This window comes from Mustela erminea, chromosome 12 (genome assembly GCF_009829155.1).
Source record: "Mustela erminea isolate mMusErm1 chromosome 12, mMusErm1.Pri, whole genome shotgun sequence".
Taxonomy (NCBI): domain Eukaryota; kingdom Metazoa; phylum Chordata; class Mammalia; order Carnivora; family Mustelidae; genus Mustela; species Mustela erminea.
In genome coordinates, this window is record NC_045625.1 from 64,800,076 (window position 1) to 64,814,131 (window position 14,056).

The 14,056-nt window shown below is 43.3% G+C and overlaps 1 protein-coding gene across 13 annotated transcripts in view; it reads right to left on the reverse strand.

Annotated features, from left to right (window-relative positions):
- The window catches only part of AOPEP (aminopeptidase O (putative)), a 332,560-nt gene that overhangs the window by 252,430 nt on the left and 66,074 nt on the right, over window positions 1–14,056 (reverse strand). For all 13 annotated transcript variants that reach the window (XR_004277711.1, XM_032308869.1, XM_032308867.1 and 10 more), the window contains 2 exons: window positions 12,154–12,307; window positions 3,855–4,100 (listed from right to left, as the gene is read on the reverse strand). Coding sequence is in view for 12 of the 13 variants with exons in the window: in XM_032308869.1 (XP_032164760.1) it covers window positions 3,855–4,100; window positions 12,154–12,307 (400 nt within the window). In the remaining variant the exon portion in view is untranslated. The remainder of the gene's footprint in view (window positions 1–3,854; window positions 4,101–12,153; window positions 12,308–14,056) is intronic.

A 14,056-nucleotide genomic window follows, 5' to 3' on the forward strand; every position in this document is an offset into this window, starting at 1 on the left:
ACTAGTACTAAGTTCCGTGATGACAGAGATCGCATCAATCTTGTTCTCCCCTGCAGACTCGGCATCTTAAATCCTACCTGGCACACACAGTATGGGCTTAATAGAAATTTACTGGATGGATGAATAGATGAATAAATAAACAAACAATGAACAGACGAACAAGACAATCGGGTATGAAACCAGTGGAAAAACGAGTCAAAGCAGAACTGTCGCCTAATGTCTGCCACGCTGCCACTTTTTTTTTCCCCCACAATTTTCCAAGTGGAACCAGGGGTGAAGCTACCGATGAATGGTAGAGTTGGGAAGTAGAGTCACAGAAAACACAGCTTTTTTTTAGTCAATGCTCTAGACATAAAACCGCTCTGAAATGATTTGCAGGAGATTCTTGAAATTCAAACAGAGGAAGGGAAAAAAAAAACAATGTATTTGGATGTCAGCAAGGTAGTTCTGCCAACCTAATTATGCCCCGTGACATGTAATTGTGAGCTGCTGAAAGACAAATGGTGAAGCAAAGCATTTATTATAAACACGAAAGAGGTAAGACTGAGGTGTTAATTTTTAAGCAACTGTCATAAATCTGGTTCCAGGATATTATTCCATTAACATTATTATTATTATAACAAAGAACGTAAGCATGATGATGAGCTCCTTTCATGTATTTCTCAATACCTGGGAAATGAGGCTCACTCGTCCATCCCTAGCTGAGACACCTGAGAAACTACGAGAACACAATGAAAATGGAAGAATGCTGATTATATCAACATGAAGAGAGTGTGTCTATATGTTCTGGAGATTCACATAAAATGCATTCATATCTTTGGCTAGACACCATATTACTCAATTGAAAAAAGGTACACTCCACAGCTCCTTATATGGCAGACTCGGAAGGTACAAACAAAACGAAACAAAAACAAAGAGCCTACATGCACTAAATGAGAAAATTACAGACTAGAACTAGTCGGTAGTGTCTTAAAGGCAAACTAGGGATTTTTCTCAGAATCAGAACAGAATGAAAGTATCTCTACCCTGGAACAGTGACTAAAAAAAGGAAGGGTGAGGTTGATAAGTCGATCCTCTTATACAAAAAGGTGACCAAAAACCACAACATGCAGTCTTGAAAGATAGTCTAGTTACTGTTATGTTGGAAAAGCATTCCAAGTTCTAAAACGCTGTCTTTTTGTCATTTACCTGCTGATAAACTGATTGGTCATTATCATACATTCAAATTATACAAGTGTGTTTCTCCCCACTCTATTGAAATATCAGAATCGGGCTCCAAAGAGAGAGGAGAGTTTTATGCTTAGCCATACAAACTCTGATGTGTAATATTTAAAACACAGTGAGATCTTTATGGATGTCATCCAAAAATTTAAAAAATTCTTCAAAATGGTCACTAACAATTTACCCACTTTAGTTCATGTGGGAATGTTTAATGCCATTCACCGAAAATGAATACTACACTGGTATAAAATGGTATTCATTATGATTAAGACCTAATCACTAAAGAAGTCCAGAGGTATGGAATTTATGATCTTGCATACATGTTTACAAAATGTGGACTCGGCAAAAAACCATTTAATCTACCAAGAAATCCTTTGATCTCTAGTGCATTACAATGAACAAAAACAATGACAAGTTTCAGTACGGAGGTCTTTTGGGATGGCTCCTACTAGACTTGGGATTTTTCTGTTCCTGTTTAGGGGACAGAGCTGACCTATAAGACTGTCATTTTTTGTTCCAGTTTTGCTTTTACAGAGCCCTAAGCAAAACCCTGACCATAAATAAGGCAGCAGGGCCCCGGGAGCCAGCTGAGTCATAAACCCCACTCAATCGCATGTGGCTCAAGGTGTTGGGATCCCTAGAGAGTCAAGCCAAGCAAGTGGAATCAATTTAGGCCCGAGTTAGGAAAAACAGAGTGCTTCTCCCCTCCCCCGACAGTCCCCCCTCTGCAGTGGAAGATACCACAATCCCCCTCCGCAGCTCAAATACGGGGAACAGTAACTAAGCCCAGGAAAACATCTAGACCAGGGCAGACTACTCCACAGTCTAAAATGGAAGAAAAAAATGGGAGGAAAATGATATCTGACAACCAACCACAAATTTTTAAATGTACGGTTCTTCTGTTTTTAAGCATAAAAGCAGTCTTGTTGCTGCTGAGTTATTATCACCATATTTTCTGACATTGGTGCCCAGTACCATTTGGCCTTAGGGTTCTTAGGCTTCTTACTTTCAAAATACAGAGTTGAGCATGTTTAAGTCGCTTTAAATATCCCAAAAAGCAGCAAACCCACTGCCTACCTGCTTGGGCACGCAAAGCTGCAAAGAGAGGCTTTGCAGAATGGCCTGCAGGTCAACAAATTCTGGTTTTGGCAGACTGCTCTTGGGAAGGAGCTACAGAAAATGAGGTCCTCTGTATGAAAAATACTCTGCCTCTGGTTCCCTCAGGTCAGAACTTAGAACTCTTAGTAAACATGCCCTGAAAAACTGCGACTCTCATCAAGTGTTAAAAACTCCCAAATAAACACAGCCCCTCAAAACTGGGTACAAATGAGAAACATTTAATGAACAACCCTTTCTTCGCCAATAATTCTGCTTAAATTAAGTCCAGCAGACTCTTCAAAGGGACCAAAGAAGCCCCCTTGTTAAGACAAATTCTATTTATAGACATCCCAAACAATACTGATGCACGTTACCAAATATATATAATTATCTTAGTTTCTACATTCCCATTATCTTCATAAATACAGGATAAAAATCAGGCTAAATGACTTTCTCAGACCTCCTCAAGGATTAAGAATAGCCAGCCAGCTTTAAAAAGTATACATATGTAGTAAAGATCAAAAGCAAATGTTCTGGTCAGTTCTTTTCTACTCATGGGTTTTACGAAGAATGTATGCAGTTTTCAGGGAAAACACCACAAATGACAGCTGTTCAAAAGCATGGAAATTAATTGGCAGCAGGAATTTCCTTGACTAATAGGGAAAAACTTAAAGTCACATGCTTTGATGAGCCTATTTTTCCTATCCTTAGTAAAGCATATTCGCTGTTAATGATTACGATTTTCAAACAGAAATATAACTGAGTAAAATCCTGAGTACATAACAAGTAAAATGCTGAGGGGAAATGCAGGTATCTATTACTGAATGAAAAACAGCATTAATGAATGAGTTTTAGATGAAAATAATATAAAGGGGAAGGTTCAACTTGCATGTCTTAATCTTCCACGAGAGCAAAACTGAGATAACAGTAAGACTAATGCATTTATTATATTAAATAATAGTAGCAAGACAAGTGACTCCTCTCACTTCCCCCCCTCCCCCCCCAGTAAGCCATCTGCTTTGAGCTGTTTTTCCAGCAGTGGTGATGGATTTACACTGATCCATCCACAGTCTCTCTGACACAGGGGCTCTCAAGTCATTGCCCTTGTGACCAATGGCGAGAATGGATGAGACAGCTGGTCAGGATTAGGTGAGCAGCCTGTGGCCCTGGAACTAAGTTGTGTGCTCTGCCCAGCTATGACCTTGGGCTCGTTAGCATTATGCTCTCACCACCTAAGCTAACCAGCCACTCATCAGCCACGATCCAACATACCTCACTCTGCGGGCACAATGTGTTTTTAATCCAGGCAACAACATGAGCTTTTTATTTTCAAGGCAGTTGATTGAGCCCATGACACGTAAGGGCTCCCTCCCATGTGGTGGAGTCCACACACAAACCACCTCTCAAGGCAGCAAAGAGATGTCCAAGCATGGCCACCCTAGTCAAATGGCAGCCTGACAGAGCTCAGGGAAAGCAGAAAATCATCAAAGAAATTCCGAAGCATGTAATCCTAGTGCCGCCAAGGCACAACATACCTGGCCATCCCCAGACTCGGGAAGTTGGCAGGAACAATGAGGATGTCCAGCCTGGAGAACGGGTGTGTTCCCAGGACAGAGTGCGCTGCCGAGAGGCAGGGAGGGATCAGATGCAGGAGGGTCTCTTGACAGGCATCTTGGAGGCACAGTGGGGCAAAGACCCGATGAGGAATAATTTCCTGGGTGGTAGCAGAAAGATTCTGGAAGCGGCAGGGGTACTCCACGTGACCACAAATGCCAACATACCTGGGAACGACATGAAATGAAGAGATGCGCTTTATGGTAAATCAGGTTTATTCTTGTTGCCATTGAGGTGAACAACTCTCGCAGATGTGCACAACTTCTAAGAGACAGTGGCTCAGATGGGCTCACAATCCAGGCAGTTCAATTGAATTCTTGCCTTGTCTGTTTCTGTGCAGCAGTGAAAACCTATTGGTCGAAATACTTTTTGACGTGCTGCAATTCTGAGTAGCTTCAATCTAAGCTAAGTGAAAGTAGATTTTACGACTTATTTTAGAATAACAGGGGAAAACCCTTCAATACTCAAAACAACGAAAACAACCCCCTCTTGAAAATAAAACGTAAAATTTCTGCCCTCAGAAATGTGCTTTTCAAATATCACGTGGAAAAAAAAATCTCCAAATCAGAAACAATTCGTAACTCAGAACGTTAAGGATGGTTCAAAGCCAAATTTGGGATCCCATTCTGGAATATCCTAGAAAAAAATATGTGGACTCAAGAAGAATAATGAACCAAATGACAGGATAGGTTTCAACTTTTCAAAAGAACACAACCCATTTTACTAAAAAGTATCTAGGCGCTCTTACTAAAGGCCATCAGAAGTTGTGTTCTTAGGGAATAATACGGAGGCATTCTTGAAATGACGCTTTTCCCAGTGCTCTTTCGGTACAAATGGAACTGAATCAACCTTTTAAGAAACAGATCAGAGCCCAGCCGGTACCATCCAAGCCACCAGTTATTCTGTCAAAGGTGGAGCTGAACAAGAATTCCTAGAACCTGACTCATAGGCCTCCAGAGAACTTATCTACCCGCAGAAACCCACATCAAAGGGAACTCTCTTTTTTGGCCTGTTAACACATCCTTTATTCAAACACAATGGAAAGCCCCTCTAATTTTAATTTACAAATTATAATTCTAACTACCAGTGCTTGTTGGAGTCACAGCACAGTGAATAACGAGAAACCTTAAAATGTTGGCATGTCCCAAGAGGTACGCACCACAACAATAACTCCTCTCCAGATTTCTGAAGTGCCTTTCACTCATCCAAGGCCAGCACTGCCCAAGGAGATCCACATAACTATGGAGATTAGCCTTGCCCTCCCCCAGCCTGGTGTGTAGAACAATGGCTTCCAGCACAGAGACATTTCACCCCTGGTGAGTGTAAGAAAAATGGTAACAAACTGACCATTCAATGGTAATGACTGACATCGAATGCTAGCCAATACCCCTGGACTGATACCCTTGCTTTATGGAGAAAGTTGAGGCAAGGTGTCCGCTGGTAAACATTTAACTGAAAGTGTTGCAAATGTCTACCCCATGACAAGTACTCAAAGGTCTCATGAAGCCATTTATTGAGTTAACCACCTAATATATTTACATAGATGTATAATGGGCGATAATAATTTAAGCTCACACTCTACTAAAAAACTTCCATAGCACATGAAATAATGGAGAGGCTGCAGGTGTGGAGGCATCTTCAGAACAAAGCTGAGGCTTAAGTTTAAATTCTATCAAAGCACAATTTCGCAAAGAGGCATTCCACGGGCCTATCTAGAAATGCATCACGGGGCCACTATTTCTTGCAGCCAAGAGAGGTCAGAGAATAGTTGGAGGTATAACAAAAAGTCAGTTTGAGGGTGGCTCAGTCTGTTGAGCACCTGGCTCTTGATTTCAGCTTGGGTCATGATATCAGGGTCGCACTGGGCATGGGGCCTGTTGGGATTCTCTCTCTCCTTCTCCCTCTGCCCCTCTCCCCTCCCCAGCTCAAGGGCTCACACTCTCTCTCCCAAAAAAAAGCCAATTTGTTGAAGAGAAAAGGTGAGTTAAATTCTCTCTGGACACAGACGGCTCTAGCTAGGGGAATGAAGGTTACTCCAGCTAGGTGTATTAGTACCGTTTTTCATGATCAAAGCCTGGGAGAAAATGCGGGGCTTTAACACAATCAAGCTATGGATAAGTGAGACCATTAAGGCTCCCAATAAAATGGAAGTGGCACACGGGTGGCTCAGTCAATTAAGCATCAGACTCTTGATTTCGGCTCTGTTCATGATCTCAGGGTCCTGAGATAGATCCCAGCATCAGGCTCTGCACTCAGCAGGGAGTCTGCTTGACATCTCTTTCTTGCCCTCCGCCCCCCCCCCCCCCCCCCCCCGCCAGCTCAAATGCATGTGATCTCTCTCTCTCTCTCTCTCTCTCAAATAAATAAGTAAATAAATAGATAAAATCTTTTAAAAAATGGAAGTGGCATCAGGAAAGATGACACAAAGGTTCTGACGTCAGGATCAGGAGAGCTGGGCTTAGTGCTGTTCTCAGATGGGCTAACTGTGATATGAGGCAAGCCCCCCACTACTTGCAGTCTCTTTCTTGTCTAACGTGGTCTCACAAAAATGGCTGCAGGGGCAGGGGAGGAATTGATTAGAGGGAACTTACTAGGTGCTGGAATGTTCTCTGTCAGTTTAGGGTATAAACAATGGTCAAAAACTCATCAAGCCAAATGCTTAAGATCTGTGCATTTTAGTATATGTTAATTATACTTTAATTAAAAACAAACCAAAAAATGGTTTCTAAGGCTTCTTCTGGCGCTGCGACTCTATGGCAACTCTCCACATGAGGCCGTCGCCTCTCTTCATGCCAACAGCCTTGTTCCTGAAGTGGTGAGGGAATACTGTACATTTATAATGTCATGAATTGTCCCCCATGAAGCCAGAATTAACTCAAAGATGCTTCCTTTCCCACTAACCTTCAGCTGTTCATTTCTGTGTCTGTGCCCACTCCAACCTACTCGCATCATCAGCAAATCAGACCTTTGTAAATCACTATTCCCTATGCCTACACTCGTAATCAGGGTAAATATTGTAATAGTTAAGATTAATAATAATGCTTGTTATTTATAAATAATCTGCACTGGTGATGAGAATAATAAACAATAACTCCTCCCACAAATGCTACTGAATATTTATTACATGTCATGAACTGTTCTGAACACTTCATGTCCATTATCCCAATTAATCCACACAACATTCCTAAGGAATAGGAACTATTCTTTTCATCACATTGAGTCATCATAAGCTCCTCCCTCCCAACCTTCCTTTCCCAAGTACTGCATTAATCTTCTTGAGTAAATTTAGGTCCTGGATTTTTCTAGAAGCTACCTCAGCTGCTCTGTGGTTCTCTGGTTTCCTGTTCTTCCTTGTCAATGTTGCCCATTAATACTGCCAAGAGTGGGAAGAACTGGTGAAATAAATATTAGGCTGGTAAATGATGGGAGCCAGATCATTGGTTCCCTCTCCTATGATTGCTGGGATGAAATTTTTTATAAGAGGTCTCTCCGTGGAAGAAGGGTTGACTACGTTTTACTCAGAATCACAAGACTGGAAATTGCCTAAAGAGGTTCTCTCCTTCAGTCTTCCTCTTGTTTCAAGAACGAGATGTATTGAAAGTAGCTGACACAGACATTTCCCTGTCAAAGGCTCAAAAGGAATCACTGGAAGTTTCCCCTGGGAATGCATGTCCATTTTTCACAGTTCTACCTGACACTTCAGTAATTACTTCCTGCATTCTTGCTCTAGTCAAGGCACCCCAAGGTATGCTGCAGACACACATATGAATAAATTTCCAACCCTACCTTTGAGGAGTTTATATTTTGGTTGGAAGAAAAAATTTAAAATTCTGATGAGTACAGTGACACAGTAAGATGGTTAGACAATTTCTTAACATATTTTAGCAAGCAGAGTAGATGCTTGGATACCGTAAAAATCACAAGTGTTCAAAATGCCACCACCAGCCCCCAATGAGTCGTTGACAATGATGTCAACATATACAATGATGTGGTCGTGTCTGAAAGTTGGATGGGTTTCCTTAGGGCATTCTAGGATATTATAAAGCAAAATGCAGTATGTGCTATAAAAACCAGAAGGCTGAACTACACCAGGGAGCCAGGGCTGGAGAAATCACACCAAGCCAGGAAGATTTGGAAAGGCTTCTCTCATAGCAAAGGGTGTACTGGAAATTGGCAGTTTTCCCCTCATGATTTAAAATCATTCCTTCTTTCCTAGCCTTTCAAAGGTACAGAAATAGAGACTGCAAGGTCCACAGGCCACTTTCCATAGACTTCACAACGCTCAAGAAGACTGCTTCTCCCACCAAGCCATTCCCTTCTTTAGGATGAGCAACCTCAGTGCCTTTTCTCCTTCATGGTACGTATTTTCCACGCTTTTAGTCATTTTTGCTGAGTTCCTCTGGACTTTATCCAAGTTTCCTGTCGTACTTAAACTGTATGGGCCCAAAGTAAGACAATGCTTTACCAAAGGTCTCCAGAGGTTAAACATAATACAAAGATTCCTCTGTGGCTAGAGATGGTTATGCTGCAGCCGAAGAAAATTAATAAACTTTCAACTGTTTACCCAAGTGCCTTCTAATTAACATATTTACCAAAACGCTCCCCCAGAGTGGGCCGGTGCACGTGTGGAATTGGAGCTGGAAGAGGGAATGTTCTTCCTATAATTTAGCCCACATGAGCAGTGCTCAAAAGTTCAGTGACCAGTACTTTGGCCAAATTTCTGGGACCCAGATGAACACTTTAGGCAAATGAAAGCCTGTGGTATATAAGGCCCCTATAAAAGTTACATTTACGTGAATTGAACTGGTGGTCTCAGGAGGGTTTGAAGTGGAAGAGGGGGGTGGGGAAGGCAAGGGGACCAGATGTGAACATAACCAAAAACACGACTGCAGTTGGCACTTCAGAGTACCTTTGTTGGCAAACTGAGCACGGAGCCAGAGATTTAATGGATAAAAGCACAAAGCTACCCTCTGATGACTAAAGACAGCGCACACGAAGCGCGCAGCCAGGGGAGGATTAAGCAAATGCAAGCTATTATTTTATCAGCAGTACATTTCTGATGGACAAGCACGGTGATAAATGAAGGGAAAACTTAGTCATAGCATGTCAGACATGGAAGAGCGTGTGGGAAGGACTCCATGCCCTAGGCCTCGCGCTCCCACATGAGAGCGTGCCTCCCTGGACTGGGCCTCGCGTTCCCACATGAGAGTGTGCCTCCCTGGACTGGCACCTTTGACCTGGCTTGAGTTGCTCTGATAGGGTTGGCCACACGGGGCTTCCTCTTTTCTAATCTGCTTGCCCACAGACAGGGGACGTTTTGGACACGAGGCAGGCTGTGTGGGCCTGGGTTGTGGAGGTAACTAGATGGGTGAGTCCGTCTAGCTTGGGAACGGAGTATCAGAAAGCCCACTGAGGCCATACCCCCGAGTTGTCCCGAATTCACCTTCTGTAAGTTATGAAACTTCCTGTGCTCTTCTTTTCCCTGTGTCACAGCTGGTCAATTCAAAAGGACATGTAAAGAGTCAAACTGGACCCCTTCTCCTAAACCCCAACCAGAATTTCAGATGCCGTCTCTTCCCAGAATGCCAACGTGAAGGGGCTATGGTCTCCTCCTTCAGAATTATGGATGCAAACAACAGGAAAAGCCACCTCAGTGGCCTCTGGGCAGCAGAGGGAACACATAAGAAATGCTTGCTGCCCACTCCCCAACCTCGTATCCCTGGGAATATGGCTAGAAAGACAAAAGAACACATTTCTTCCTTTGCCTTCCCCTGAGGCGCACAGACTTCAACTGCACATGTCCTCTGATGGTCAAGCAGCCCCGAAGCTGCTTCTTTACTATGAAGAATTGGAGAACCCCAAGCCACGTCTTTATTCCACAGAGCAGGAAAGTATGGCTTTGCCCCAAGAAACCTACCCAAGCAGCACAGACGGCACCTTCACACTCAAAGGCAGAACTCTCAACTTCCATCCTCCGTACCAGTGTAACACATTACAATCAGTAACAGTGACTCAGTATGGGAATGACTCTCCAGATATGAAGTTGGACTGGACTCCAGGCGAGGCATGGACATTATACACAGTTTTTAAAAGTCCCCAGATAGGGGCCCCTGAGTGATGCAATCAGCTAAGCATCTGAGTCTGGGTTTTGGCTCAAGCCACGATCTTGGGGTCCTGGGATCAAGAACCACATGGGGCTCCACATAGAGTCTGCTTAAGATTCTCTCTCCTTCTCCCTCCCCTTCTACTGCTCCTGCTTGCACACTCTAAATTAAATAAATATATCTTAAAAAAAAAAAAAAGAATGTCCCCAGGTAAGATTCTGAATCACCTCTGTATGGAGTTAAGCCCAGATAGGAATCCAGGTGTTATAACTCAGTAGAGCTATGAACCCGGACACATTGTTGTCTACAGCCTCAGTACCTTTATCTATAAAACAGAGACCATAAAGCCTATTTATCTTATAGACATACCCTCAGGACTAACCAAGATGACACTTAGATCAAGACTTTCCCTGACTTCGGGGCGCCTGGGTGGCTCAATGGGTTAAGCCTCTGCCTTCAGCTTGGGTCATGATCTCAGGGTCCTGGGATGGAGCCCCACATCATGCTCTCTGCTCAGCGGGGAGGCTGCACCCCCCCCCCCATCTGCCTCTCTGCCTACTTGTGATCTCTGTCAAATAAATAAAATCTTTAAAAAGAAAGAAAAAAGACTTTCCCTGACTTCAAACATCCAGTGATTTTGGTATCAATTCAGGATGGGCTAGAAGACATTGAATAACAAACATCCCCAGTGTTTCAGTGGCTTAACGAAAAAAAAGTTTATTTCTTGCTCATAACAAGTCCACTGAGGATCCAAGTAATTCTCCAGAGCACCTGTCCTCCCCACACAGAAATCTGGGCTACCTGAGATTGCAAAATGAGGCCTATTCTGAGCTCCGTGTCAGGGGAAGGGATCACTTAGGGTCTTACATGCAATTAAATATTTCCATGTGAAAGTGACATGTATCACTTCTGTCCACAACTCTCCTCTTCTCTCAAGTGTGCATAGATAAAATCCAAGGATTTTAATAAAACCCTAGGATACTCTATATGGCTCAGGGAAGATAGTCCAAAATAGCCAAGTTACTAAGCAGGAAGTGGAAACTACCTCCCTTCCTCCAAAAAGCAAAATGCAAGCAGTGAAAACATGCCTGTCCCAGGAGGGGGCTTAATAGCTTTCTGTCCTCATAGTACCAACCAGCCACTGCAGCCATTGCGGGAGGAGGGAAAGCAACATGGCAAAACACAACTGGCACAGAAGGAATTTGAGCTCCAAAGCATGTCTTAGTTGGTCTTCCAGGATGAGCTAGCCATCTGTACCATTACCCTGGGCTTTCTCCTCCGGAAGGTACTGGACCTAGTGACTCTGTGTAAACAGGAAAAGTGATTAAACTGAGCTGGGTGTAAAAGTCCTAGAGATGAATATGAGGCAACGCCCCACACTTTGAACACTTTGTACCTCCTACGGACATTCCCCTCCTCTCTTCTGGCTTTCGAAGTTAGAAATAGTTAAACGTGTGCGGAGGCTGCAAGTGAATACCCAGTAGCCTGTGTTGCTTTTTAAAAACTTGAAACAGATTTTGCTCTGATCAGTCCGAAAAAAGAAGAAATCGCTACCGAAGATAAGAGTTCTGAGCCAGTAGGTTACTTGTAGCCCCATGACCTTGCAACAGCTACCATGTGTCTGGTGCCCCAAAGCAGGCTGACTAGCCCCACTGGGCAGTGGGGGAAGCGGGCATCCCTACAAATGAACGGCTAACAGCAGTCCCGGGAATCTAAACAGCAGGTGGCCCACAAAGTGATCCAACAGACAAGCACCCCCTTTTCATTAAGTTGTGTTTTTGACCAACTAAGCACTAAAGACCAAAGTTAAAAAATAAAGGAGGTAAAATGTTGAGTCTGAGGATTCTGTTGACTTACCCCAACACATAAAATTATGTCACTTGACTTCACAGAGGACTTCGTATGTCCTCCTTTTCTCTTTCTTTCTGCATGAATAATATGCCCACGTTTCTGCCTCTCAACTCTCTTATCCTCCCAGTAGGGTTTTTCCTGCTTTGCTTAATCATATTTTGGTCTAGCTTCTCAGCAGGGATGACTCACGTTCCCAGTGCTTGGAATAAATGCATCATACTGGTCCTTTAAGTGTTTGTTTTTCAGCAAGCTCCCAAATACCAACCTGGAGTCAGTCTCAGAAGGTGAGAGGGATCTCTCTGCTGCCAGATCCTTGGACGAGCAGATCTCTGGCTTCATTTCTGTCCAGGAGCCCACTGCAATAGTGAAGGTGGAGGCTGGCATTGGCATGGTGACGTAGTAATGCCAGCTTGTGCACCCTAGAAGCAGAAGGAGAGAAAGAACCATAATGAGGCCAATAAAGGGTTCTGGACCTCACTCTATAGTTTTTCTCTTTAGGCACTTGAACTTGTGTGCTATGATGGTACGAGCTATTCTTGGGGGTGGGTCTTACCTACGGCGGGAGCATCACTACAGGTCTTAGGGAGAGCACAAAGGGCTGACTATTTCGGGGCAGCCAACGAGGTCTGTAACTCCTCGAAGACCTGGGATCAGTCTGAAGTGCTTCAAGTCAGGCTATAAGTAAAAGATGGTACTTGAGGTGGTCACGTAAGGGCTACAAACACGTAAAGGCAGAGGCTATATGTTGCTATAGAGACAAGAACATGTTTTCTTTTCTTTTTTTAAGATTTTATTTATTTATTTGACAGAGAGAGAGACTGTGTGCACAAGCAGGGGGAGCAGCAGGCAGAGTGAGCGGGAGAGGCAGGAAGCCTGATGCCCAAGACCCTGGGATCATGACCTGAACTGAAGGCAGAAGCTTAACCGACTGAGCCTCCCAGGCGCCCCAAGACCATGTTTTCTTCATACTTATTGCCTAGCACAGTATTTGGCACCAAAAATGATGCTCTGTTGAATGAATAAGTAAATGAATGAATGAATGAACAAATGAGCAATCACTTCTGTGGTGCTAAACTGTTTTGTATACATTCGATTTAAGAATCAGTCTCAACTGGACATGGTAGAGAACAATGAGACTAGAAAAGGAAGATACCTGGATTTTGGTCCCAACTCTGAAACTAATTAGCTATGGAAGCTCAAGTTTATCCTTCATCCTTTTTCTCTGTTCATGTATTGGGCTGGTCCCCGATTCCTCACTAAGCACATGAAAACCAGGCCTAGAGAGAGGTTCAGGGGAGCCAAGGACTCCCAGCTCTTTTGTAACAGGCCTGGAATTTCATCAGGAGCTCCCCGCCCCAGCAGAGGTGTGCACACCACTCAGGCCAAACGGAGTGAAGGTGTTTACCAAAAGAACAAATGACTGATTGCTTATAACACTATCCTTCCTGACTTCTAAGATGGGAAAATGCTTTTAATGTTTCTGAAATCTGAATGTGTCATACAACCTGATCTAATGCAGTATTTTTTTTTCTTCCTGAACATCTGCTATAAATTGATGGTGTGCCTTCGGGGAAATTGGTATTACCACGTTTATGGAACACACTTCTCCTCTCCTCATGGAGGGAAGGAACTCTACATTGAGGGAACTTCCATTACACAAATACCTCTAGCCTCTCTTTCAGCTTCTTACTAACGCCTTTATAGGAGCTATTCCTCTTATTCTTGATAAAAAGTTTTAGATGGTCAGACACTCATGGAGTGACCTATGATTGCCAATTAGGTCAGTGAGTAGATAAGAGGTCAAATACAGGGTCAAAATAATAACATGCCCATATTGGCCAACAGACCTAACATGACATTTTTCAAAATCTTTTGGCAGTAAAAATCAATAATAAAGGTTCGTTTTTTATCTCCTTATGCTTATCTTCTTTGTCTCACAACTAATTCTGAACTCAGGAAGGTGGAGGGGTCATTATTTATTATCCCCTGAAATTATACTAACTTAGATCCAAAGAAATACATTACAGAACTCCTCCAGTGAAAAACAAAATTTTAATGGCTGCATGGACGCAGCAGGGAGACATCAGCCAGAAAGGGCATGACTATGATTCGGGCCACCGCCCCTCACATCCCCGGGCCTCTTTGCCCAAAACTAGGAAGCATCCATC